A 26,294-nucleotide genomic window follows, 5' to 3' on the forward strand; every position below is an offset into this window, starting at 1 on the left:
CTACTGTTTAAAAAAGGAAGTAGACAAAAAGCCGGTAACAATAGGCCAGTTAGCTTAACTTCGGTAGCGGGGAAAATGCTTGAATCTATCATTAAGGAAGAAATAGCAAGACATCTGGATATAAATTATCACATTGGGAACACCCAGCATGGGGTCATGAAGGGTAGGTCACGTTTAACTAATTTGGTGGATTTCTCTGATGACATTACTTGCATGGTGGACAATGGGGAATCTGTGGATGTGGTGTATCTGGATTTCCAGAACGCATTTATCAAGGTGCCACACCAAAGGCTGCTACATAAGATAAAGTTCCACGGTATTACAGATAATGTATTGGCATGGATAAAGGATTGGTTGACCAGTAGAAAGCAAAGAGTAGGGTAAATGGGTGTTTTTCTGGTTGGCGGTCAGTGGCTAGTGGTGTGCCTCAGGGATCATTGTTGGGAACACAATTGTTTACAATTTACATAGATGATGTGGAGTTGGGGACAAAGTGTTGTTCAAAATTTGCAGATGACACTAAGCTGAGTGGTAGAGCAAAGTGTGCAGAAGACACTGCAAGTCTGCAGAGGGATATAGATAGTCTAAGTGAGTGGGCGAAGGTCTGGCAGATGGAGTACAATGTTGATAAGTGTGAGGTCATCCATTTTGGTAGGAATAACAGCAAAATGGACTATATTTTAAATAGTATAAACTGCAACACACTGCTGTGCAAAGGGACTTGGGTGTCCTTGTGCATGAATCGCTGAAGGTGGGATTGCAGGTGCATAAAATGGAAATGGAACTTTGTCTGCCATTGTTAGAGGGATGGAGTTTAAAAACAGGGAGGCTATTCTGCAGCTGTATAGGGTCCTGGTGAGGCCACACCTGGAGTACTGGGTGCAGTTTTGGTCTTCTTACTTAAGAGGTATACTAGCACTGGAGGGGGTGCAGAGAAGTTTCACTCGGTTGATTCCAGAGTTGAGAGGGTTGGAGTATGAGGAGAGACTAGACTGGGACTGTACTCATTGGAATCTTACAGAAACATGTAAGATTATAAAGGGAATAAATAAGGTGGAGACAGGGAGGCTGCTCCTGCCAGCAGGTGAAACTAGGATTAGAGGGCATTGCCTCAAAATAAAGGGAAGCAGATGTAGTACTGAGGTCAGGAGGAACTTCTTCACCCAAAGGGTTGTGAATCTGTGGAATTCCCTAACTAATGAAGTGGTTGAAGCTACCTCATTGAATGTTTTTAAGGCAAAGCTAAATAAATTTTTTAATAGTAAAGGAATTAAGGGTTATGGTGAGTGGGCGGGTAAGTGGAGCCGAGTCTGAAAAAGATCAGCCATGACCTTATTAAATGGCAGGGCAGGCGGCCTACTCCTAGACCATATGTTCTTATGGAATGAGCTCAGGGACCCCATTCTGACCTACAAGGTTGCTTGATACCTATATCTGTAAGATTGGGTTGGCAGGTTACTGATACAATTTTTTTTGAGAAATTGACCCTAGATCTGTTCTGGGGTTAGGCTTGAAATGTAAGTTCAACATTGCATGAACTATGTTTGGTTTGTCTGCAAGGGACATGACTAGTATACAGGATATCCTGTAGATCACACTAAAACTTCAACATGCAGTCTTACCAGAGTGTGGATGCATTTGTGGTCTTGAAGCAAGCTATTGCTGAAAAAGGTATTGGTTGTGAATGACTGGTTTTCTGGGCAGAGTTTGAAGAGGAGATATCGTTTTTTGTTGCAATTTCTAACGTTGCTACTTCTAAGCCACTGTGGCATTAAAATCATCAAGATAATAAATTTGTTCTTCCAAGGGGCATTCTGGACTAATTAATGAAGATCTATGAATAACATTACTGTCAGCTTGGCTAGCCATCAGGAAAGGCGCAAACTGCTGGCCCTGGAGGCAGTAGTGTAGGGACAAGGAATGTTCAAAGAATGGACATCTGAAGGCTTGAAAAGATGTGGTGATGGCTTCTGTACCATGAAGCCAACAAGGGCATTGCTCACCTTGAGGTCTGCCTGACAATGCTGTGTTCAGCCATGCTTTCTTGGTCTGAGAAGCAGATCTTAGTCACAGCTGCTATAATCGATCTTTAGTCAGGTTAGCTCATGGGCCACCAGGATTTATTTACTTTTATTATTCAGAAAAGAAGGGGTGGCATAGTGGTTAGCACTGCTGCCTCACGCACCAGAAACCCGTATCTGATTCCAGTCGCGGGCAACTGTGTGTGGAATTTGCACGTTCTGTGTCAGTGTGGGTTTCCACCAGGTGCTCTGGTTTCTTCCCACAGTCCAAAGATCGGCAAGTTAGGTAGATTGGCATGCTAAATTACCCATAGTGTTCATGGATGTGTATGTTAGGTGCATTAATCATGAGAAATGCAGGGACAGAGTAGGGGAATGACTCTTCAGAGGGTTGGTGTGGACTTGTTGGGCGGAATGGCCTGTTTCCACACTATTCAGATTTTATTAATAAAACACTCAGTGATGATGGACATGACAGAATCTAGGACTGTTCTCACGCATATTACACGTCACTTTTGCCACAAAATTCATGTACATTTACTGCTGAAGAAGAATGAGAATTGATATAACTTACTTTATATTGTGGATGTTGAAGATGGTATTTTACATCATAGAATCATACAGTATAGAAGTGGCCCTGCGGCCCATTGAGTCTGCACCAACATGAAATCTACACTAGGCCCACAACAGGGAATGTTAGCATAGTTCAAGTGATGATCCAAGTACTTTCAAAAAGGTTGTTTCTCAGCTCAACTACTCTCCCAGACATAATATTATAGATCCCCATCACTCTGAGGGGGTGGGATTATAACAAAATTATGCCCCCTTGTTAATAACCTTTCAATTAAGGGGAACAGCTGCTTTCTATCCACTGTGTCCATGCCCCTCATAATCTTATACACCTCTATCAGGTCCCCTCAGCCTTCTCTGCTCTAAAAGAAAACCACCTGAGCTTATTCAGCCTCTCTTCATAGCTCAAGTGCTCCACCCCGGGCAACATCCTGGTGAATCTCCTCCTGTACAATCACATTCTTCCAAAATGTGGTGCCCAAAACCTGCACAGTACTCCAGATTTGTTCTAACCCAAAGTTTTACAGCTCTAAAATAACTTCCATGCTTATAATCTATGCCATGAATGATAAAAGTGAGTACCCCAAATGCCTGCTTACCAATTGATTGTCTTTCCATCTTCAGGGATCTGTGGACAAGCACCACAAAATCCCTCTGTTCCTAAGGTTCCTATGTCCTGCCATTCATTGAACACTCCTCTGACTGGTTACTGCTTTCAAAACTGTATCACCTCATACCTTTTAGGGTTAAATTCAATTTGCCACTGATGTGCCTATTGACCAATCTGGCTATTTCTTCTTGTAATCTAAGACCTTTTTCTTCATAGTCAACTGCCCGGGTAATCTTCATGCCATCTGCTAACTTACTACTATGCTCCCCACATTTCCTTTTTGTTTAAAACAGGAATATCACAAACAATAAGGGATCAAGCAATTCCTGTGGTATGCCACTGGACAACAGCCTCCTACTATCACTATCTCCTACCACTTAAGCCAACTTTGGATCCAACTTGCCAAATGACCCTGGATTGCATGACCTTTTTGCTCCTTTACCAGTCTCTGACATTGGGCCTTGGCAAAAGGCTTTGCTGAAATCCACATATACTGCATCAACTGCCTTTACCCTCATCTACACAAGTGATCACCTTCTGCCACATATTTACTTACAATTAGCTGATCCTAGTCTACTTTAGCCACATCCTGCCATCTCCTAATAAAATCTGCTGTCCCCAATCCAAAACTTTTGTTCTTTTTTCACAATAAACTTAAAATGTACAGTAGACAAAAAAAAACTGTGGTTGTTGGAAATCTGAAACAAAAACAGAAATAGCTGGAGAAACTCAGCAGGTCTGGCAGTAGCTGTGCAGAAAAGGACAGTCAACAGTCCAGTCACCTTTCTTCAGAAGATGGTTGCAATTGCTGTAAGTCACTGTACAGTTTCCTCACTAATACTAGATCAGAAATTGTGGAGAAATTTGGGTGTGGCTGCATCCGTGCAGAGTTAGCAATTTGGATCCATCGACCCCTCTCAGAGTTGGGACACAATGTCTAGCACTGTATGCCATAGGGGGAGCCACAGGAAGCAGATTGCCTTCGACTCACTGATGCTGAAATCTCATGAGTTCACTTTCTCTTTGCTCGGTTAGGTTCTGCTGATTGCAGATCTCTAGGAGGGACAGTATTGAAGGGCACCCCCTACTGCGATCGAAACATCTGAAACACAGTTTTAGTAAGCCTCAGGATTAGGTGTTGAGGTCCCCACACCTCCTCCCTCACCCCTATCCCAGGCCCCAAGACGACATTCCACATTAAGCAGAGGTTCACCTGCACATCTGCCAATGTGGTATACTGCATCCACTGTACCTGGTGCGGCTTCCTCTACATTGGGGAAACCAAGCGGAGGCTTGGGGACCGCTTTGCAGAACACTTCCGCTCAGTTCGCAACAAACAACTGCACCTCCCAGTCGCAAACCATTTCCACTCCCCCTCCCATTCTCTAGATGACATGTCCATCATGGGCCTCCTGCAGTGCCACAATGATGCCACCCGAAGGTTGCAGGAACAGCAACTCATATTCCGCCTGGGAACCCTGCAGCCATATGGTATCAATGTGGACTTCACCAGTTTCAAAATCTCCCCTCCCCCTACTGCATCCCTAAACCAGCCCAGTTCGTCCCCTCCCCCCACTGCACCACACAACCAGCCCAGCTCTTCCCCCCCACCCACTGCATCCCAAAACCAGTCCAACCTGTCTCTGCCTCCCTAACCGGTTCTTCCTCTCACCCATCCCTTCCTCCCACCCCAAGCCGCACCCCCATCTACCTACTTACCTCATCCCACCTCCTTGACCTGTCCATCTTCCCTGGACTGACCTATCCCCTCCCTACCTCCCCACCTATACTCTCTCCACCTATCTTCTTTACTCTCCATCTTCGGTCCGCCTCCCCCTCTCTCCCTATTTATTCCAGTTCCCTCTCCCCATCCCCCTTTCTGATGAAGGGTCTAGGCCCGAAACGTCAGCTTTTGTGCTCCTGAGATGCTGCTTGGCCTGCTGTGTTCATCCAGCCTCACATTTTATTATCTCAGGATTAGGTGTTTGCAATAAAATTAATCATTTGCATTTGCTTCAGGATTGAGAACAAATAGTGTGATAAAGGTAGCATGCTTGCCTTTATTGGTCAGGGAACTGAACACAAGAATCAGGATGAGACTGCATCTTTATATGACTTTGATTAGGCCACACTTAGAACTGAATTCAATTCTGATTGCCACATTACAGGAAGGATGTGGAGGCTTTGGAGAGGGTGCTATAGAGGTTTATCAGAATGCTGCCTGGATGAGACGGTATGAGCAATAAGAAGAGACTAGAAAAACTCAGGTTTTCTTATCTGGAACTACTGAGGCTATGGGGAGACGTGATAGAAGTCTATAAAATTATGAAATACATACATGGTTGACAGTCAGAATCTTCTTCCTCCAGATTAAAATCTCTAATACTAGGGGGCATGCATTAATTTTCTTTATTCATTTACAGGATGAGGGCGTCACTGGCTAGGCAGCATTTATTGCCCATCCCTAACTCCCAAAGGATAGTTAAGAGTCAACCACATTGCTCTGAGTTGCATGAAGGCCAGACCAGGTAAGGATGGCAGTTTCCTTCCCTAAAGAACATTAGTCAACCAGATGTGAGGGGCAGTTTTCTCCCCCCAGCCTAGAATGGCAAGAGTCTGGAACGCGCAATCATGGGTAGAGATGGAGGCAGATACAACAGGGGTGTTTCAGGGACTTTTAGATAGGCACATGAATATGCAAAGAATAGAGGGATATGGAGCAAGGGCAGACAGAAGGGTTTAGTTTCACTTGGCATTGTGCTTGACACAACATTGTGGGCTGGAGGGCCTGTTCTGTGTTCTATAATTTGCACTGAGCATGCAGCCAAGTCACATCACACAGGATAATCCATAAAAGCATTCTTGTTGAGTGAGCTGAACAAGTGAGGTTATTGAGAATGTTTCAGGATGGAAAGCTGGTTTTCTAGGAGCTTACTGCACATTTGCAGGATATTTTTGTGACGATCATACACATCTTGTACATTACTGTTGATAAGGGCAAATACCTACTCAGAGAGCCTCATAGCCAGCATATGTGTAGCCAATCACATATGAAGTGAAGAAATCCTGATGTAACATTTAAGCAGGCATCCTCCTGGGTTTGACTTGGTCTGAAACCTGACACGATCATCTGCTGTATAACCAGATTGAGATATCTCAAAATATTCACAGCTGATCTTTAGAGAAAAAGTAGTGTTGTGAATAAGGATCATCCTTATTTCCACATCACCCTGGCTTTAACTTCTCCTGCAGCTTGCCACTGAGATTAGCGACCATCTGTTTTGACAGACGCCTTCTTCTGACATTTTAGGGCTCCAAAGAGTATAGGAAGCGCAGGTTTTGCCTGTAGCACTTTCTTCAAATTTGCCTATCGGCTGATTTGTGCAATTCGAGTGTCTGTGCCAGCAGTGCATCGTGCTGCTGGTATCCCTCCACGTGCTGTAAATCATTCCCCTGCGGGTGAAGTTCCACTCTTTTTTAAAATTTACTCACGGGAAGAAGGTGTCACTGGCTAGACAGCATTTTTTGACGACTGGGCAGTTAAGAGTCAACCAAATTGTTGTGGGCTTGGAGTCACACAGAGGCCAGTCCAAGTAAGGACAGCAGATTTCCTTCCTTAAAGATCATTAATGAACCAGATGGGTTTTTAAGCAATCAACAATGGATTAATGGTCATCATTTGACTCTTAAGTCCAGACACTTTACTGAATTCAAATTCCACAATCTGCCATGGCAGGATTTGAACCCAGGTCCTCAGAACATTACCTGGGTCACTGGATTAATAGTCTAATGATAACTTCACTCGGCCATCACTTGCCCCTTTTTCCATGACAGCGGTGAAGGCAATTTTTTTTATGTAGGGCATTCATCTCTCTTTGTAATCTTCGACTCAAAACTGGTTGTCAACTCCCCTCCTTGACTTGGTTACTGGAGTTCTTGGGGGGAAAAGCTTCAAGTTACTTCTCTCCATAGATGTCCTATCATACTTGCACTCCCTTCTGATGGCAGCCTTCTTGTTTGAAAACACAGCCCCTCTTCTTTTCCTGGCAATTACAGGCAGCAATCACTTCCTGCTAACTTCTTCCCTCATTGCAGGTGTGAGCTGCTAAAGTGCACAAACCATGCACCTTGCATAAAATAACAGCTGCTGCATACAGTCACTGTTAACGGTGTCCTTAACACCCTCAAATGGATAGCCAGCATCTGCCAATGGGTCTTGTTCAATGATCGAGAAATCTGTTTGGAGACTGGCAGCAGTTCTGGCATGTTCTCTTCCTATTTTTCTACATTAGCCCCCAGTCACTTCCAGGATGCTAGAACAATTCAGACTCTTGTTTTGAATTACTGGTACAGCTTCACCTTGGAGGTCTGTCCCAGGATCTAAGAAACTAAAAGCTCTGCTGTGCTGCCACGCCATCATGGTATCTTTAAAGAACTCCAGCTTGAAACAATGACACAAAGTAGAAGAAAACACAGTGCTTCGGTATGCTTTATGATAGCTCCCCAGCATGTGTTATAGAGTAAGTCAGAGGGAGATATAACACAGAGAAATTCATAATTGGACAGAGAGCTGATAAACTGGCCTCTGATGGCTGTGTGGAGCATAGAAGAACTTTGTGAAATTTTATGGAGCATCAATAGTGAAGTCATAGATCTTCCAAAAGCCCAAGACACCTCCAGCAATCCTGGTTCAACAAACAGCGGTGAGCTTGTTATTTCAGCAAAGAAGTGAGCAAACATCATACCTTTGCCATTATGTAGACAGCACAGAGGAGGAGCTGATCAAGGTGCCTGTCTACCACCAGATCAACACAATGCACTAAAGAATACTCAAAGCACGTCCAAATCTTCCTTCGAAGCTCTGCAGACATATCCAGTTTTAGACACAAGTCACGCAGACGTACACTGGCCAGATGATATACCTGGAAGGAAAATATACTTCTATTTCTGTAAATTAGATGAGACATAGGTTCAGAAAGTGAAAAATTTCACTTCTCAAAGACAATACTGATATGACAGTTGTTAAATAGTTTGGTTAGCAGAATGCAAAATCAGGTGTCAAACACAATTTAATATAATTAAGACTGAGGCTCAGAGAAAGGATTGCAAATTCACACTTAGTACAAAAAATGCCAAATGGAATGTGGACAAACAGAAAACTCAGGATTTAAACATAAATGCCTGGAAGTGTCAGTGCTGACGGACATAGCCGTAATATTCTGTTAGGTTAAAAGTGAGAGCAGTGTGTTCTGCTTTGGGTCACTGATTACAGAAATATATTAAAGCCACTGAAAACATACACCTGGAGGAAACTCACACAGACACAGGGAGAATGCCCAAATTCCACACCTGAGGGTGGAACTGAACCCGGATCACTGGTGCTGTGAAGCAGCAGTGTTAACCACAGAGACACTGTGCCACGCTTCAGGACACAAATCAGGAATACCTCCAAGCTAGAATCCCACCTATTACAAAATTGCAGTAAATAGCACCGAATTTGAGTGGTTGGAAACTCACCTTTCGGAAGAATAATGCCAGTGAGCCAGTCTTCTTTGGTTTATTAATTGCTACCTGAGGCTCCTGTGCTGTTCCAATACCCAAATGTTTGGGAGAAGAGTTGATTAAAGTCTGGGCAGAGAGTGGGACTTGAACAGTTTCTTCTGCAACCTGTGATTGCTGAGATACATTCATCTGGACTGGGATGAAAGTGATCCCACCAGTTTCATTTGCAATACCTAAAATGTAAACAGCAAACAAAATTCCACTTTAGTAACAGAGTTACTGACACTCTTTTCAGGAAGTTTTCACCACCTCAGAACCATTTTTTTCCACGCCCTGTTCGCGTACTCAAAATTACACATCAAGCAGAAATTATGCAAATACGTACAAACTAACCTTGCACAGGTATAGTTAGAGTTTGACCATTGGTAGCCGTTACAGTAGCTGTTGCCATGGTTACAACAGTTTGCCCAGGAGAGATGGTAATGTTTTCATTGGTTATACTTTGTGTCTGGATGATCCTTAGCCCGGGTGACTGGCTAACATTATTCTGAGCAATATTCACTTGGGTGTCCAATACATTGTCATCTCCAAAGAGTCTCCTTTTAGCACTTCCTGCAGAGGGCGAGGTGAATCGATCATGAACAGACAGAGGTGATGCCGGACGAGGAACATCTAGGAAAATGTAAATTGGCATATAATAAATACCAATAAGCATCAAACCAATAATGTCCTTCTAGCCCATGTAACAAGTAAGACATCAGTTTGTGTATTGTTGCTTGCGGTCTGTTATCCACTCTTTTGGATATACAACTATGGGTATAAACTTGTACAAGGAACCTAAGGTCAGAATGCAGATACATCAAGCAATTAGGAAGGCAAACTGCATGTTGGCTTTTAGAGCAAAAAAACAAGAATGAAGTCTTACAATAAAAAAGGTTCTTGGTGAGACCACATTTAGGATACCATGCACAGTTTTGGTCTCCATATTCAAGGAAGGGCATACTTGGACACCAGTCAGTTTAGCAAAAAGCTCATTAAGCTGGTTCTTGGAAAGTACAGGCTGTCTTACCATGACAGACTCAGTAAATTGGTTCTAGGCTGTTGAGAACGAAACTTGGTTTCCACTGAAACACACAAGCTTCCACAAAGGTTTGACAGAGTAGAGACAGAGAAGCTATTTCTGGGATATGTAAAACATGTGGGCTGAGCCACAGGATAATGAGCTGTTTATTTAAGACCCAGACGAGGAGGGTTATGAATATTTGATATTCTCTACCTTAAGATACTTTAAAATATTTCATAAATAAGTAATATTTAAGGCTGACAAAACCAGAGGTTTGACTTCTCAGGGAATGAAGGAGGGAAGTGAAAAGTGGAACTGAGACAGAAGACCAACTATGATAGAGCTGATAGGCATCATAAGCTTAAGGGTTCATAGGACTTAAAACTTGCCTCCACTTCTGATGGGTCTCAGAGCTTTTGCACTTAAAAACAACAAACAGTGTGTAAAGTGAACTTCCAACTTGGCTTGCACTCAACAGTTCAACTCATTTTATGGGTTTTGGGTATTGTGCCAGTGCACAGGAGATGTATATGCAAACTAGGAGGTAGTCACAGTGATGCTGAAATGTAAAATTCACAACCTGTCCCAAATTAACAACACAGCAGGTAAAAATCCTTCACTGAATAATTGCCTTAAATTGAAAAGGCCTGCTTAAGTGTTTGAGATTTGTGTAATTCCTTTTTAGCATAAGTTAAAGCTTTTAATTAACAATAGAGAGACTGCACAATGTTTGCATTTCTAACAAGAATATTTTTCATTTTTAAATTTAAAGTCTGATCAATAAATTAGAAGCAGATGCAAAGCTAAACGTTGATGGAATTTAATTTTGGACCAGTAAATTCAGTCACAAAAACACTGATTAAGCATACTCTTCACTTTTAACATACAAAAAACACTTCAGGGTTACAGAGTATAGAGTTGAATGATCAATCATGATCATAGTGTACGTCTCAAAGACCCCTCATGTTCCTATTTTCTATATAAAATGGGAAGAAAGGTAGCTGGGCAAAACAAAGGGTAGTTGGCATAAGCAAAAACTTGATCAAAGAGCTGAATTTCAAGAAATATCTTCAGAGATGAATGAAGGGGCAGAGAGGTTTACAGCACAAATTGGGCAGCATGGGACCAAGGCATCTAAAACTATAGTCACTGAAGTTGGGGTAAAGGTGGAAGAAATATACAAGCACGGTCAAGATCAAATCTCAAGATAAGATTTCTGAGAGCATGGAGACAAGAGGGTAAGTTGAAGGAAGTGGGGATGATTGACATGTAGGCTAGCTAGTAATATTAGATCTTTCAATACATAAGAAAGAAACAAGAGGCAAAAGTAGACATTGGGCCGCTCCAAATTGATGCTGGAAGGCTAGTGATGGGAGATAAGGAAGTAGCTGAAGAACTTAATAAGTACTTTGCGTCAGTCTTCACAGTGGAAGACATGAGTAGTATGCCAACAATTAGGGAGAGCCAGGGGGCAGAGTGGAGTATGGTAGGCATTACAAAAGAGAAAGTGCTAGAAAAGCTACAAGGTCTAAAAATGGATAAATCTCCTGGCCCCGATGGGCTACATCCTAGAGTTCTTACGGAGATGGCTGAGGAAATAGCGGAGGCTTTGGTCGTGATCTTTCAAAAGTCGGTGGAGTCAGGGAAAGTCCCAGATGATTGGAAAATTGCTGTTGTAACCCCCTTGTTTAAGAAAGGATCAAGGCAACAGATGGAAAATTATAGGCCGATTAGCCTAACCTCGGTAGTTGGTAAAATTCTAGAATCCGTTGTCAAGGATGAGATTTCTAAATTCCTGGAAGTGCAGATCAGATTAGAACAAGTCAGCATGGATTTAGTAAGGGGAGGTCATGCCTGACAAGCCTGTTAGAATTCTTTGAAGAGGTAACAAGTATGTTAGACCAGGGAAACCCAGTAGATGTTATCTATCTAGACTTCCAAAAGGCCTTTGATATGGTGCCTCATGGGAGGCTGCTGAGCAAGGTGAGGGCCCATGGTGTTCGAGGTGAGCTACTGGCTTGGATTGAGGATTGGCTGTCTGACAGAAGGCAGAGAGTTGGGATAAAAGGCTCTTTTTTGGAATGGCAACCGCTGACGAGTGGTGTCCCGCAGGGTTCAGTGTTGGGGCCGCAGCTGTTCACCTTGTATATTAATGATCTGGATGAAGGGACTGGGGGCATTCTGGTGAAGTTTGCCGATGATACAAAGATAGGTAGACAGGCAGGTAGTACTGAGGAGGTGGGGAAGCTGCAGAAAGATTTAGACAGTTTAGGAGAGTGGTCCAAGAAATGGCTGATGAAATTCAATGTGAGGTTTTGCACTTTGGAAAAAAGAATACAGGCATGGACTATTTTCTAAATGGTGAGAAAATTCGCAAAGCAGAAGTACAAAGAGATCTGGGAGTGTTGGTCCAGGATTCTCTAAAGGTTAACTTGCAGGTAGAGTCCGTAATTAACAAAGCGAATGTTATGTTGTCGTTTATCTCAAGAGGGTTGGAATATAAAAGCAGCGACGTGCTTTGAGGCTTTATAAAGCTCGAGTTAGGCCCCATTTAGAATGCTGTGTCCAATTTTGGGCCCCACACCTCAGGAAGGACATATTAGCCCTGGAGTGTGTCCAGCGGATATTCACATGTATGATCCCTGGAATGGTAGGTTTAACGTATGATGAACGGCTAAGGATCGTGGGATTGTTCTCATTGGAGTTCAGAAGGTTGAGGGGAGATCTAATGGAAACTCACAAGATAATGCATGGTTTAGAAGGGGTGGACGCTACGAAGTTGTTTCCGTTAGGCAGGGAGACTAGGACCCATGGGCACAGCCTTAAAATTAGAGGGGGTAAATTTAAAACTGAAATGAGGTGACAGTTCTTCAGCCAGAGTGTGGTGGTCCTGTGGAATTCATTGCCACGGAGTGCAGTGGAGGCGGGGATGTTAGATGCCTTCAAGGCAGAGATCGACAAATTCTTGATCTCAGGAGGAATCAAGGGCTACGGGGAGAGCGCAGGGAAGTGGTGTTGAAATGCCCATCAGCCTTGATTTAAATGGCAGAGTGGACTTGATGGGCCGAATGGACTTACTTCCACTCCTATGTCTTATGGAACCGAGTGTCATCAATTTACATGTGGAATCTGACCTCATTTTTCGGGATCATGTCATTGCAGCTAAGGAAGGAGGGCAGATTCTTTAGGCTTTGGAGATGATTGAAAAGGCTGTGAATGTTGTTGAAATGGACTTTATTAAAGCATTTGACATGGTCCCTCATGGTAGGCTGGTTCAGAAGATTAAGTCACATGGGATTTAGTGCGAGTTAGTAAGCTGGGTACAAAATTGGCTTGGTCACAGAAGACAGAAGGTAGTTGTGGAGAGCTGCTTGTCTAACTGGTAGTCAGTGATATTTCACAAGGATCCGTGCTGGGAACTTTGCTTTTGTAATACAGATGTACACACAAATAACTTTTCAGACTGATTAAAAAAAAAAGCGTGGAACTGTGGAAGGTTGCCAAAGGATAGAGCAGGGTAGAAATCAGTTGAAAAGGTGGGCAGAGAAATGGCAGATGGAGTTTAATTCAGACAAGTGTGAGGTGATGCATCTTGCGAGGTCAAATGCAAAAGGTAAACATACTGTAAATGGCAGGCCCCTTAGGAGCATCGATATTGACAGAATCTTGTGGTGCAAGTCCACAGCTCCCCTAAAGTGGCAACACAAATGGATGGGGTGGTAACGAAGGTGCGTGGCATGCTTGAATTCATTGGTCATGGTATTGAGTTTAAAAGTTGGCAAGTCATGTTTCAACTGTATAAAAATTTAGTCAGGCCACATTTTGGTAGTCTGTAGTTTTACTCACCACACTGTAGGAAGCAGTGGAGGTTTTGGACAGGGTGTAAAAGAGATTTATCAGGATATGGCTGGATTGGAATCTATTACCTATATGGAGACGTTGGTCAAACTTGAATAGTTTTCACGAGAGTGCCAGAGGCTGAGAGGTCGATTTGATAGAGTGTATAAAATAATGGGACGCAAGGATAGTCAGAGTATTTGTCCCAGGGTGGAAAATGTCAAATACTAGTGGCCATTAGTTTAAGGAGAGAGGAGGAAAGCTTAAAGGAGATGTAAGGAAAGTGGTTTTACACAGAGGGTGGGAGGTGCCTGGAAACCGCTGCCACGGGAAGTGGTAGAAGTAAATCTAGTAGAACATTTAAGAAACATTTAGATAGACACGGGAACAGGCAGAGAATATTAGAGTATGGACAAAAACAGAAGTTGCTGGAAAAGCTCAGCAGGTCTGGCACCAGTTGTGAAGAAAAATCAGAATTAACGTTTTGGGTCTGCTGACCCTTCCTCAGAACCTGGAATAGATATTGGTTTTTAAAGACAGATAGTTTGAATGTATCTTTAACTGTGCAAGAATTAATAATAGCAGTTTTGAAAGCAGGGGAAAACAGTGCCTGAGCACAGACCTTACCTCGTTTGTTAAAGGTCCCAGCAATGTCTGTCCGGACTTCCTTTACTCGAGGGTGTATTATAGGAGACATCGGCATCATTGGCAGGTGGGTGGGACCTCCATTACCAGTTTCAAAATTGGAAGGAAAAGTCACCTGGAAGTACAATTAGTTTCAGGGCTACTTCAAAAACTTCTGAGAAAATTTGTAGCTCAGCTTGTAGACTTGGTCACCAAGCTGGTGTGTTTGATTACAGACATTTCGTTACCCTGATAGAAACATCATCAGCACATATTCAGAGAAGCATTGGTATTCTGTCCTGCTTGTTATTTAAGTGCCTCAGTTTGCAGGGGTGATTGGCATCACTTCCAGAAGTGATGTCAACTGGAGGCATATTGGCAATGTTACCTAGCAGGCTGATGAAACATCAGCAATCAAACACTGGCTCGGTGAGCAAGTCTACAACTTGTAGGGGTCTTTCTCGAAACCAATCATTTAAAACAAAATAATTTTTACACTGCATTAAAATTGCAATATGCATGAAAATTGCAGTATGCAAGAAGCACTCAATTCAATACAGGACAGACTGTTGGAATATACCTAAAAGGAGCTGTGTGTCTTAATAATTAAAGGGACAAGGGGCAGTATAGGGGAAGAGCCTCAGGGGATGTTGGGAAACAAAAAGGATGACGAGACAGCAAAAAGAGGAGAAGTAACCATTGCATTTTGATGGATAAGACTAGATCCACTCAATGTTAGCTCACTTAAATGATTTTGAACCCTTTGAAGACACTATCTTTCTCATAGCACACATTCTCACTTGGCTCTGCATTATCAGCAAACAAAATTTTCCAAAGTATTTAGGTTTGAGGAGATCAGGGATTGTTATCAACATTCAGAAGTAAAACAGTTCAGCACAAAGTCAGACATATTTTCACCCAACATGTAAACCAACGATGGCATGGAATAGAACTTGTAATTACCTGATAACATAAGTCATACAACAGTCAGGCACCTTATACGTTGGGCCACATCACAGAATCATAAAAAGGTGGAGAAAAAAGAATGGGACAAATTAGGGATCAAAGAGGGGTCTTACAGATGGATGAAGAGGTATAACTGAATTATTAATAAAGCAGTTTACATCTGTTTCTAATAAGAAACCAGGCTACGACGACAGAGAAGAAATTCAGTCATTAGAAGTGTTCAAAGTTGTCAGGCTGCTGTGCTGGATGAGAATTTACATTTCAAGATGAAAAGGCACTGGATAGTATCCAAGGACGTGGAGGGAAGTGAATGAAAATTGCAGAGACACTTGCAATGTCTTTTCAGTTTTCCTCAAACACTGCGGTAATGCGATATGACTGGAGAATTGCAAACATTAGACCCCTTTTCAACAAGGGTGTAATGATGAGCCAACTAATTACAGACAAATACCTTGACTTCAGTATTTGGGAAACTTTTGGAAAAAAATAATGTGGGACAAAATGAACATGAACAAATGCAGATTCATTAAGAAATGCTAGTGTGGATTTCCTCGAAGGAAAATCAAATTTAACTAACCTACTGGCTTTTCGATGAGCTAACAGATGGGGACGATCAGGGCAACGTTGATGATCTGATGTATATGGATGCCAGAGGTATTTGAGACAGTGTAACACAACGTACCGAACAGCAAAGTTAGAGTCCATGAAATAAGAGGAATACGGATATAAAACTGGATGACAGTGTACAGTAAGTAATGGTTAACAGATATTTTTCAAACTGGAGGGGGGTTTGTCATGGCGGTAATGTTGGGGCTCATGCACTTCATGATACAGAATGTGTTAGATCTTGCTTTTAACGACACAGCTTCAAAATCTGCAGTGATACAAAACTCAAACATTAAACTGACAGCAGGTTAGCGGAGAACTTCAGAAGGGCATTGACCTGTTGGTGAGTGGGTGGATAGGTGGCTGGTGTGGTTCAGCAGAGAAGGAAGAGGTGGCTTTGATGGGAAGAACATAGCGAAATAATATAAAAGGACAATAAAGTGCTAGAGAAACTCAGTAGTCTGAAGTATGGTTAGAGTCTGATTGACTTTTGTTCTGAAAGTGTCATATTGTTCTCTATACAGATGCTGCTGTACCCAAGTTTCTCCACTGTCAAAGGGTTACTGGACCTGAAATGTTAACTCTGGTTTCTCTCCACAGATGCTGCCAGATCTGCTGAGTTTTTCCAGCAGTTTCTGCTTTTATTTCCTAAGCTTCTCCAGCACGTCTTTTATATTCCATATTTCTGGCATTCACTTTATTTTGCTCTTATTAAAATAACGGGGAAGCTGGAGGGGACTAAGTGTACACATCCAAATGCCATTAAAAAGGTGAGAACATTAGTTGAGACAGGAGTTAAAGCGTACATATCTTGGGCTTTACTAATAGAAGCAAGGAGTACAAGAACGAGGATTCTATGCTGAACTTGTTACAACTCAGCTGGAGCACTGCGTGCAGTTTTAGGTGTTGCAATTTAGGAAGGATGTGAAGACATTCCAGAGAGTACAGAAGAGTTTTACAAGAATTCTAAGAATGATCAGGTTCATTTTTAAAGATAGGTGAGGCTACTTTCTTTGAAAAGAAAGTTGAGAGGAGATCTGATTGAAGCATTCAAAATATCAATATGTCTGGATTGAGTAAATTGGGAGAAAACATTTCCATTGTGAAAAGACTGAGAAAGAAGGGGTACAGATTTAAACCAACTTGTGCAAGAAGGTAAAGTGATGTGAGAATAAGAATCTTCATGCAAAGTGTGGTTAGGGTCTAGAATGCATTGTATGAGTACATGGTGAAGGCAAGTAAGGCATTCAGAAGGGAATTAGATGGCTATTTGAAAAAGAACTGTAGGGAGAAGGCAGAAGAACGGATAATGAGAGAGATGCTCATCAGAGGAGCCTATGCAGTCAAGTTGGGCTAAATGGTCTTTCCACATTGTTGAATAGTAGCTCTTTGGCTTTATCTACCCCTTCAGCGATATTTTTGAATCACAGGCATCAAAAGAGCAAATAAAAGCAGAGACAATGTCCCTATTTTTAAAAAACAACAACGAAGAGAGGGTAAAATAATTAAGAGTGATAAGAAGCAACAGCAGAATTACACCTGGTTCAAAATCAGTTCGATCAGCTGTTGTAGGAAAGGGAGAGAGTTAGGAGCCAGAGGAAAAGGTATCTAAAATACAGAGGGAAGTTAATAAAGAAAATTATGCGCAGTCATAGAGGGTAGAAACAGACCCGTTTGTCCAATTAGTCCGTACTGACCACATTCCCAAACTAAATCAGTCCCACCTGCCTGTGTTTGGCTTGTGTTCCTCCAAACCTTTCCTACTCATGCACTTATCTAAATGTCTTTTAAACATTGTAATAGAGCTGAATCCACGACATCCTCTGGCAGCTCATTTCACACATGAACCACTGAGTGTAAAAAAAAATGTCCTTCAAGTCCTTTGTAAATCTTTCTCCTCTCACATTAAAAACATGACCCCAGTTTTGGACTTCCCCAAGCTAAGGAAAAGGCCCTTGATATTCACCTTATCTATACCCCTCGATTTTATAAACCTTTCTAAGGTCACCTCTCAACCTCAAGTTACGGCGAAAAAAGTTCCAGCGTATAAATCAAACCCTATATTTCCAACAACATCCTGGTCAATCTTTTCTGAGCCCTACCTCTCCAATTTAATAATAATCCTCCTGTAGCAGGATGACCAGAACTGTACACAGTACTCCAGAAAAAGCCTCAAAATCCTCTACAACCTCAACGTGACATCTCAACTCCCGTACTCAAAGATCTGAGGAATGAAGGCAAGTGTGCAAAATGCCTTTTTAACCACCTGTGACGTAAATTTCAAAGTATTACATACCGCTGGGCACAGGCCTCCAATTCGAAAAAGAACCCTCGACCACCACCTCTGTCTCCTACTGTCACATTAATTTTGCATTAAATTGGGAAGCTCACCTTGAATCCCATGTGATCTAATTTCATTCATTAATCTACCACGCAGAACTTTGTCAAAGGCTTTACCAAAGTCCATGTAAACAGCATCCACCGGTCTGCCCTCATCAATTATTTTGGTTACTTCTTCAAAAATCTCAATCATGTTTGTGAGATATGATTTCCCTCACACAAACCGTGCTGACTATTCCTAATCATTCCTTGTTTCTCCAAATGCATGTAAATCCTATCTTTCAGAATTACTTCCAACAATTTACCCACAACCAATGTCAGGCTCACAGGCGTATAGTTCCCAAGCTTCTCCTTACAGCTTTCTTATATAAAAGTACAATATTAGTCATTCTCCAGTCTTCCGGCACCTCACCTATGGTTATAGATGACACAAATATTTCTGCTAGGAGCCCCACAAGGAGAGAAACTCAATGGTCATTGATTTGAGGTTCAGTGGAGACATAGGATCGATCCACAGAAACAATTGTGCCTCCACAGTCCTCGGAGGTAGTGTTCTGAAGATTCACTGTCCTTGGTGAAGAAATCTCATTTCAGTTCAATCCTATATGGTCTTATGGTGAGGACATGTTCCTGGTTCAAGGCATCATCCTCAACGCACACATGCACTTGAGGTGGGAAAAATATCCTTCCTGCATATACCCTATCAATCCCTGGAAGAATTCTATGCTTTCAAATGAGATCATTTCATGCTTCTAAACGTCAGGGAAAAAAGGTTCAGTCTATTTAACCTTTCCTTTTGGACAAGCTCTCCTCCCCAAAAATTAGATTGTGGAACATTTATTACAATCCCTCTGTGGCAAGTATATCTGTTCTTGTGTAAGGATACCAAAACAGCCCACAATGCACTGAATATGGTCTCACGAAGGTTCTATATATCTGCAGGATGACATTTTCACTCCTATAGGCAAATCCTCTAATAATAAAATCCAACACACCATTTACTTTCTCTAATTGCTTGCTGTACTCATGAAAACACACATCGATGTCCCTTTGAAATTTAACTCTTCTAGCGTGCTCTTCCTACCAAAGTGGATAATGTCACATTTATCCAAATTCTACCCTATCTGTTAAGTTTTTGTCCTTTGTCTACTCATTTATCTTCTCCAAATTCCCATGAATTTGAGGACCAGAAAAGAGAATATGGGGAGTTAGGATAGAAGCTAAAAGCCAGGACAAGCAGAGTAGTAATCTCAGGGTTACCACTGGTACCATGGGCTAGTGAGGCCAGAAATACAGATGAGTGTTGCTGAACATGTGGCTACAGAGCTGGTGTAGGAGGGAGGGCTTCTGATATGTGGATCACTGGGATAACTTCTGGGGAAGGTGGGACCTGTACAGGGAGGTCAGGTTGCACCTGAACCGGAAGGGTACCAATATCCTGGGTGGGAGGTTTGCTCGAGCTCTTCAGAGGGTTTAACTAGTTTGACAGGGGATGGGAACCGGAGCCACAGATCAGAGGATGGGGTAGCTGGTGTACAGGCAGATACAGCAAGCAAGAGAACCTATAACGAAGGATAAGCAGTTGATAGGGCAAAGTTGCAGTCAGTGCAATGGGTTGAGGTGTGTCTATTTTAATAGAAGACGTGTCAGGAATAAGGGTGATAAGGATGATAAATTGGGATCAGATAGTCTCTGGAAAATGTACAACAGAAATGCAGAGGTTCTTTAGGGAGCAGTTGCTACAAGTACTGGATACGTTTGTCCCACTGAGACAAGAAGGAATGGTAAGGTGAAGGAACCTTGAATGACAAGACACATGGAACACCTAGTCAAGAGGAAACATAAGCTTCCTTCGAGATTGAGGAAGCAAGGATTGGACAGGACTCGAGAATTCTACAAGGTAGCCAGGAAGGAACTGAAGAATGGACAGGGAGAGCTAGAAGTGGGTACGAGAAAACCTTGGTCGGTAGGATCAAGGAAAGCTCCAAAGTGTTCTATGCCTATGTGAGGAACAAGAGGATGGCCGGAGTGACGGTACGGCCAATTAGGGATCGTGGAGGGAAGTTGAGCACAGAGTCAGGGGAGGTCCTTAATGAAAAGTTTCCTTCAGTATTCATCAGTGAAAACGATCTTGATTGGTGTGAGGGCAGCATGAAACAGGCAGATATGCTTGAACAGGTTGATGTTAAGGAGGAGGATGTGTTAGAAATTGTGAAAAATATGAAGATAGACAAATCTCTGGTCAGATGGGATTAACTTAATGCTTCTATGGGAAGGGAGGGAAGAGACTGCTGCCCATTTGGCAATGACTTTTGCGTCCTCACTGTCCACTGGAGTAGTACCAGATGATTGGAGGGTGGCAAATGTCATTCCCTTGTTCAAGAAAGGGAATAGGGATAATCCTGGGAATTACAGATCGGTCAGCCTTACTTCTGTGGTGGGCAAATTATTGGAGAGGATTCTGACAGATTATTTTTATGATTTATTTGGAAAAGCTCAGTTTGATTAGAAATAGTCAGCATGGCTTTGAGAGGGGCAGGTCATGACTCACAAGCCTTACTGAATTCTTTGAGGATGTGACGAAACACATTGATGAAAGCAGAGCAGTGGATGTGGTGCATATGGATTTTAGCAAGGCATTTGAAAGGTTCCAATTGGTAGACTCATCCAGAAAGTAAGGAGGCATGGAATTCAGGGAAATTTGCCTGTCGGGAAACAAAACTAGCTGTCCAATAGAAGACAGAGTGCAGGAGTAGATGGAAAGTACTCAGCCTGGAGCTCAGTGACCAGTGGTGTTCCACTGGAATCTGTTCTGGGTCCTCTGCTCTTTGTGATCTTTATCAATGACTTGGATGAGGAAGTGGAAGGGTGGGTTTGTGAATTTGCCGATGACACAAAGGTTGGAGGAGTTGTGGACAGTGTGGAGGACGGTTGGAGGTTGCAACGGGACACTGACAGGATGTAGAGCTGGGCAAAAAAGTGGCAGATGGAATTCAACCCAGAAAAGTGCGAAGTGATTAATTTTGGAAGGTCAAATTTGAATGCAGAATACAGGTTAATGGCAGGATTCTGGGCAGTGAAGACAAACAGACGGATCTTGTTCATCACGTCCAAAGATTCCTCAAAATTGCTGCTCAAGTCAATAGGGTTTTAAAGGCGGCGTATGGAGTGTTGGCTTTCATCTGCAGGGGAACTGAGTTTAAGAGCAGTGAGCTCATACTGCAGCTCTATAAAACCCTGGTTAGGCCACACTTGGAATATGCTCAGTTCTGGTCACCTCATTTTTGGAAAAATGTGGAAGCTTTAGAGAGAGAGTGAAGAGGAGATTTACCAGGATGCTGCCTGCACTGGATGGTAGGTCTTCTGAGGAAAGGTTGAGGGAACAGGGTTTTTTTTTGTTGGAGTGAAGAAGGGCGAGATGTGACTTGACACAGGTGTACAAAATGATGAGAGGCATGGATAGAGTGGATAGCCAGAGACCTTTTCCCAGGGCAGAAATGACCATTACGAAGGGGCATAACTTTAAAGTGACTGGAGGAAGGTATAGGGAGGATGTCAGAGGTAGGTTCTTTACAGACAGAGTGGTGGACGTGTGGAATGCGTTGTTGGCAGTGGTAGTGGAGTCAGATACTTTTAGGACATTTAAGTGACTCTTGGACAGGCACATGGAGGATAGTAAAATGTAGGGTACACAGAATAGATTGATCTTAGTCAGATAATAGGTCGGCACAACACTGTAGGCCGAAGGGCCTGTACCAATCTATACTGTTGTATGTTCTATGAAACAGCTTTGCAACCTCCTCACAACTCTTATGTAATGTTGTGACATCTGCACACTTGAGAATATTAATCTCTACATCTGAATCATTGATATAGACTGTGATTGGCTGGAGCCCAAGCACTAATCCTTGCAGGACCCCACCAGCCAGCGCCTGCCAACCAGAAAATGACCCATTTATTTCTGCCCTCTGTTTTATGACCAATAACAAGTTCTCAACTCATGCCAATATATTCCCCCATCCCATGTGTTACAAGTTAGTTTACCAATTATATGAGTACCTTATCTCAGAAGCCTTCTAAAAATTTAAGTATACTACATCCACTGGTCTCCCCTTATTTATTAGTTACATCTCCAAAAAGCTGCAACAGGTTTTTCTTGAGCCTGATTTCTCTTCCACATACTTGTGGCGACTCAACTATCATGCTGATTTAGAGGCAATTTGACCTTCGCGCTATAAGGAGATGATGAAAAATGATCAGCCAATATCTGACAGAAGAAAGAAGTCTTTTCTAACTTTTAATTTTTATGAAAATGGAAACAATTTACATAGTACAATGCCAGGTTTATAAGCCATGCAGATATGCAAACCAGCTGATCACTTGGCCCCACAGTCAGCTCCAGAAAGTTAACACTGAACTTTGTTCTTGTATTACAAGAAGAAAATAACTCAAGAAATATACATTACCAAAATGAATATGCAGAAAATCTGCACCCACCTCTTCACATGTTGGAACCTTACTGTTGGCTCCAAGCAAAGTTTTCCAAAGTGCTGAGTCATGGGTCCAAGCTCGACTCTCTAAAATTTGCTCTTCAATATTGTTGAGATGTTTCACCATGTCACGGGAAAGGCTGTCCTCTGCCCGAATCAGCACTTCTATCACCTGAAGGAACATTGTTCCATAATGAGTGTCACTGACCTTATCTCTTATGGGATTAAATATTCATTTTAGGTATCTGTTTAAATTATGCTGTACTATCAAGATACAACATTTTATCTATTGTATCTATCAAACTTAATGGACTGTTTCATCCTGTACCGCTGGTTTGAAAATTTGAATGCAAATGTAAACCTCCACATATGTTAGGCTTGTTACTGCAATTCTGATATAAAGCAATAAATAAATGCAGCTCTGCAGGGCCTCGAGCCTTCTCTGCCATTCAACATCTTGGATCAACATCTATCTCAATTCCAGTTTCACCATTCCAAAAATGCTATTGTTCAAAAACCTATAGATTTCAGACTTGAACATAGTCAATAACTAGATATTCTCATCTCTAGGACAGGTGCTGGTAATCTTACGTTGCTGCAAAATGATACAAATACCACAAATCAAATTGGTTGTGGATGGGGTTGTTTCTAAGGGTTGACATTTGTTGATGGCCAAAGAGATTAATATGAGAGAGACAAGCTCTGCCAAAAGTGGTCAACCAGGTGTCACTGTGGGTTGCTGAATCTGGTGCAGGCCCCCATTTACCAAATCGCTGTAACCACTGGTCATCAGTATGGCACAGGCTAGTCCACAAGATGCCGCTGCCTTTAACTTTTGTTGTTATCTAGTGTTGTCCAGGTGTGATAATCAATGTTTCAGGCCTTCACATTATGATGGCAAGGATCCTTGAATCAGGACTTCAGGTGTCCCACTAATCTTCTGGCTCAAGCTACCTCATTACATGTGCTTATGAGGGGGCCGCTGCACTTGTGATTTTGTCCAAGGGTGCCCAGAATGCACTGCAAACAGCAAAGATGAAGGATGCAAACTTCCTTTCTTAATAGTTAAGAAGTGCCAATGTTGAATAGCTACATGACAAGGTGCCAAAGTGTGGGTTTCATAAGCTAGCAATATTGTCCCAAAAGTCAGCTTAATGTTAATCCAAGCACGTTTTGAGAGTTAGTCAAAGGTGGTAGCTATGTATTTTCCCTGTGTGTGTATCAAGATCTGCATCAAAGGATTGATTTGTCCCAGTGGATCCAAGGTAGGAAGATTTGCTAACTATTTCCAACAAAGTATTATTTGAGACATCAAGGGTGGAGATGCAAAACACTGAGCCTTAAGTATAGGTTTCTTGGTGCTTACCATAAGGGAGACACAAATCAAAGTGCTTATCGTGGAGTTTCATTTCCAGTGCAGAAGAGTTCTCTGATCAATGTGTGCTGCATTTTTATTTTTGCTTTCAGTCTACACAAAATGTACTCTTGCAGGTAAACCACTTTCCTTTAAAGTAACGGAAGGACCATGAAGAGGAAAGTACCTAAGTGCATGCTCAGATAGAATGCTGTTCACTCAGTTCTTCTCCTGGAAGCAGTTGTCACCAAGTTCTCTTTCATGAATGGAGCACAGCAGATCAAGCAGCTCTGGTGGCAGCCATTCTTTTCAAAATCTCGTATACTTTTACCTTGCTGACAATGGCAAATACTTTTGTAGATCCCACTAAAGAAGCAATGTATATCCTGTGCCCTATACTTCTCTTGTAGCTGGTGAATGGAGAAGATAAAGTCTGCTGCAAATCTGCCAGCACAGAAACTATATCATATTAATGGATATACTTGATCTGCAAGTAGTTGAATTCTAAGCAAATCCCGAGTGAACACCTAACCTAGAATTGCTAAGGAACATGACATACAAGAATTTGTTATGTCAGGAACAGGTACATGATGCAGCATATTTCCTAGGATAGAACATTTAAATCTGAGGTAACTAAAAAGATTCCTCATCAAGATTGCACATTATTACCCAATACCAAGCATGGCCAGAATACAGAATCAAATTTAGCTCCAGGTGCATTAGGTGGTGAGGTAACCTGACATCCTGCTTCATAATGGAGAAGGTGCAATTCATTGTTCTCTGTCACAGGATGGGTTGAGGGGTATTAGAAGACCTTGCCAATCATGCAAGCTAAAATTAGTTTTGGGTTGTGTTGATGCAATTAGAAAGTGACATCTTTTTATATAAAGAGGAACTTCGTTAGCTTTGACGGAGTTTTCTTTCCTGAACAGGTTTAAAAAAAACAGACTGAGGGACCCTGATGCCACCTATGTAACTTCAGATTTTAAATGACTTCCTACATGGAAATTATTATAATTGCACCCCTCACCAACATGTGGCTTTGGTAGAACAACATTCTCGCACAGCTGTGCCGAAACGTCAGCTTTCCTGCTCGGCCTGCTGTGTTCATCCAGTTCTACACCTTGTTATCTCATATTTTCATTTATGTCAGTCAACCCTATAGCTTCCAAGGGAGGACCAGATATGAAAAGCAGAAAGGTGCCATTTGAATCAATGGAGACTCGGGGCAGCATGGTGGCTCAGTGGTTAGCACTGCAGCCTCACAGCATCAGGGACCCAGGTTTGATCCAGCCTCGGGCGACTGTCTGTGTGGAGTTTGCACATTCTCTCCGTGTCTGCGTGGGTTTCCTCTGGGCGCTCCGGTTTCCGCCCACAGTCCAAAGATGTGCAGGCTAGGTGGATCGGCCATGCTAAACAGCCTGTAGTGTTCAGGGATGTGCATGTTTTAGGGGAGGGGGGGATGGGTCTGGGTGGGATGCTTCTATGGGCAGCGTGGACTCGTTGAGCCGAAGGGCCTGTTTCCACACTGTAGGTAATCTTAAAAAATATGGCAACTGAAGTCAGAGGAAATGAGAGCATGCAAAAAAAACTTTTTAGTATAATAAACATAGATTTTAAACAGATGGATGAAATGACATACCAGATCAGAATACAGAGCTGATTTGCACGTGTGTTTGAACACTTCATTATTTCAGATTGATTCTATGTTACTCTGTTGGAGTAACTTTACATATCAAATATCAGAGAAGGCTCACAAAATCTAAAGAAATCCAACTGAAAAGTAAAATACTATAGCACTACTTTTCCTATCTGCATTCTCTCTGACCTTGGAGAAATAAAATTCCTGTCATTCAATCTCTCCTGCACTATACCCTCTCACAGAACTGCCTTTTGTCCTTGTCCCACATGTACTTTGCTCAAAACCACTGAAGTTCTAACTAACTTTCTCTAACTTTCTGATGGAAGGTCACTCGCAGACCAGAAACAGAAGGGTGGCTTTCTTTCTAAGCAAATGGTGTCAGACCAGCTGAGGCTTTCACACCACTCTGTGTTTGCATTTCAAGTATTAAACATGAAGACTTTGCTTTTGTATAACAAATTAATGTTAGTCTACCTGCCAGTTAAAACATACAGGAACAGCAGTATGTCTCTCAATCATCTTTATCAGGGTAACTGTGGGCACTTGAAACAAATATCAAAAAATCCTTCACACAAATGCTCATCAACATGTAAAACAGATCTCGGTAAAGCAAAAATTGCCGAAATAAGCATCTTATTAATATCTATCTTGGGATCTTAAAATTTTCAC

General features: G+C 42.2%; 1 protein-coding gene across 2 annotated transcripts in view; it reads right to left on the bottom strand.

Moving 5' to 3' along the window:
- The window catches only part of rbl1 (retinoblastoma-like 1 (p107)), an 85,532-nt gene that overhangs the window by 26,916 nt on the left and 32,322 nt on the right, over positions 1-26,294 (bottom strand). The window contains exons 13-17 of one of the 2 annotated variants that reach the window (XM_048550401.2): positions 22,637-22,801; positions 14,231-14,363; positions 9,097-9,315; positions 8,719-8,936; positions 7,947-8,123 (exon numbers count right to left, since the gene is read on the bottom strand). In XM_048550401.2, the coding sequence (XP_048406358.1) occupies positions 7,947-8,123; positions 8,719-8,936; positions 9,097-9,315; positions 14,231-14,363; positions 22,637-22,801 (912 nt within the window). Of the gene's footprint in view, positions 1-7,946; positions 8,124-8,718; positions 8,937-9,096; positions 9,376-14,230; positions 14,364-22,636; positions 22,802-26,294 lie in introns of both variants that reach the window. The other variant, XM_048550400.2, reaches the window with a different exon arrangement.

The sequence above is a fragment of the Stegostoma tigrinum genome, chromosome 19 (genome assembly GCF_030684315.1).
Source record: "Stegostoma tigrinum isolate sSteTig4 chromosome 19, sSteTig4.hap1, whole genome shotgun sequence".
NCBI classification, from domain to species: domain Eukaryota; kingdom Metazoa; phylum Chordata; class Chondrichthyes; order Orectolobiformes; family Stegostomatidae; genus Stegostoma; species Stegostoma tigrinum.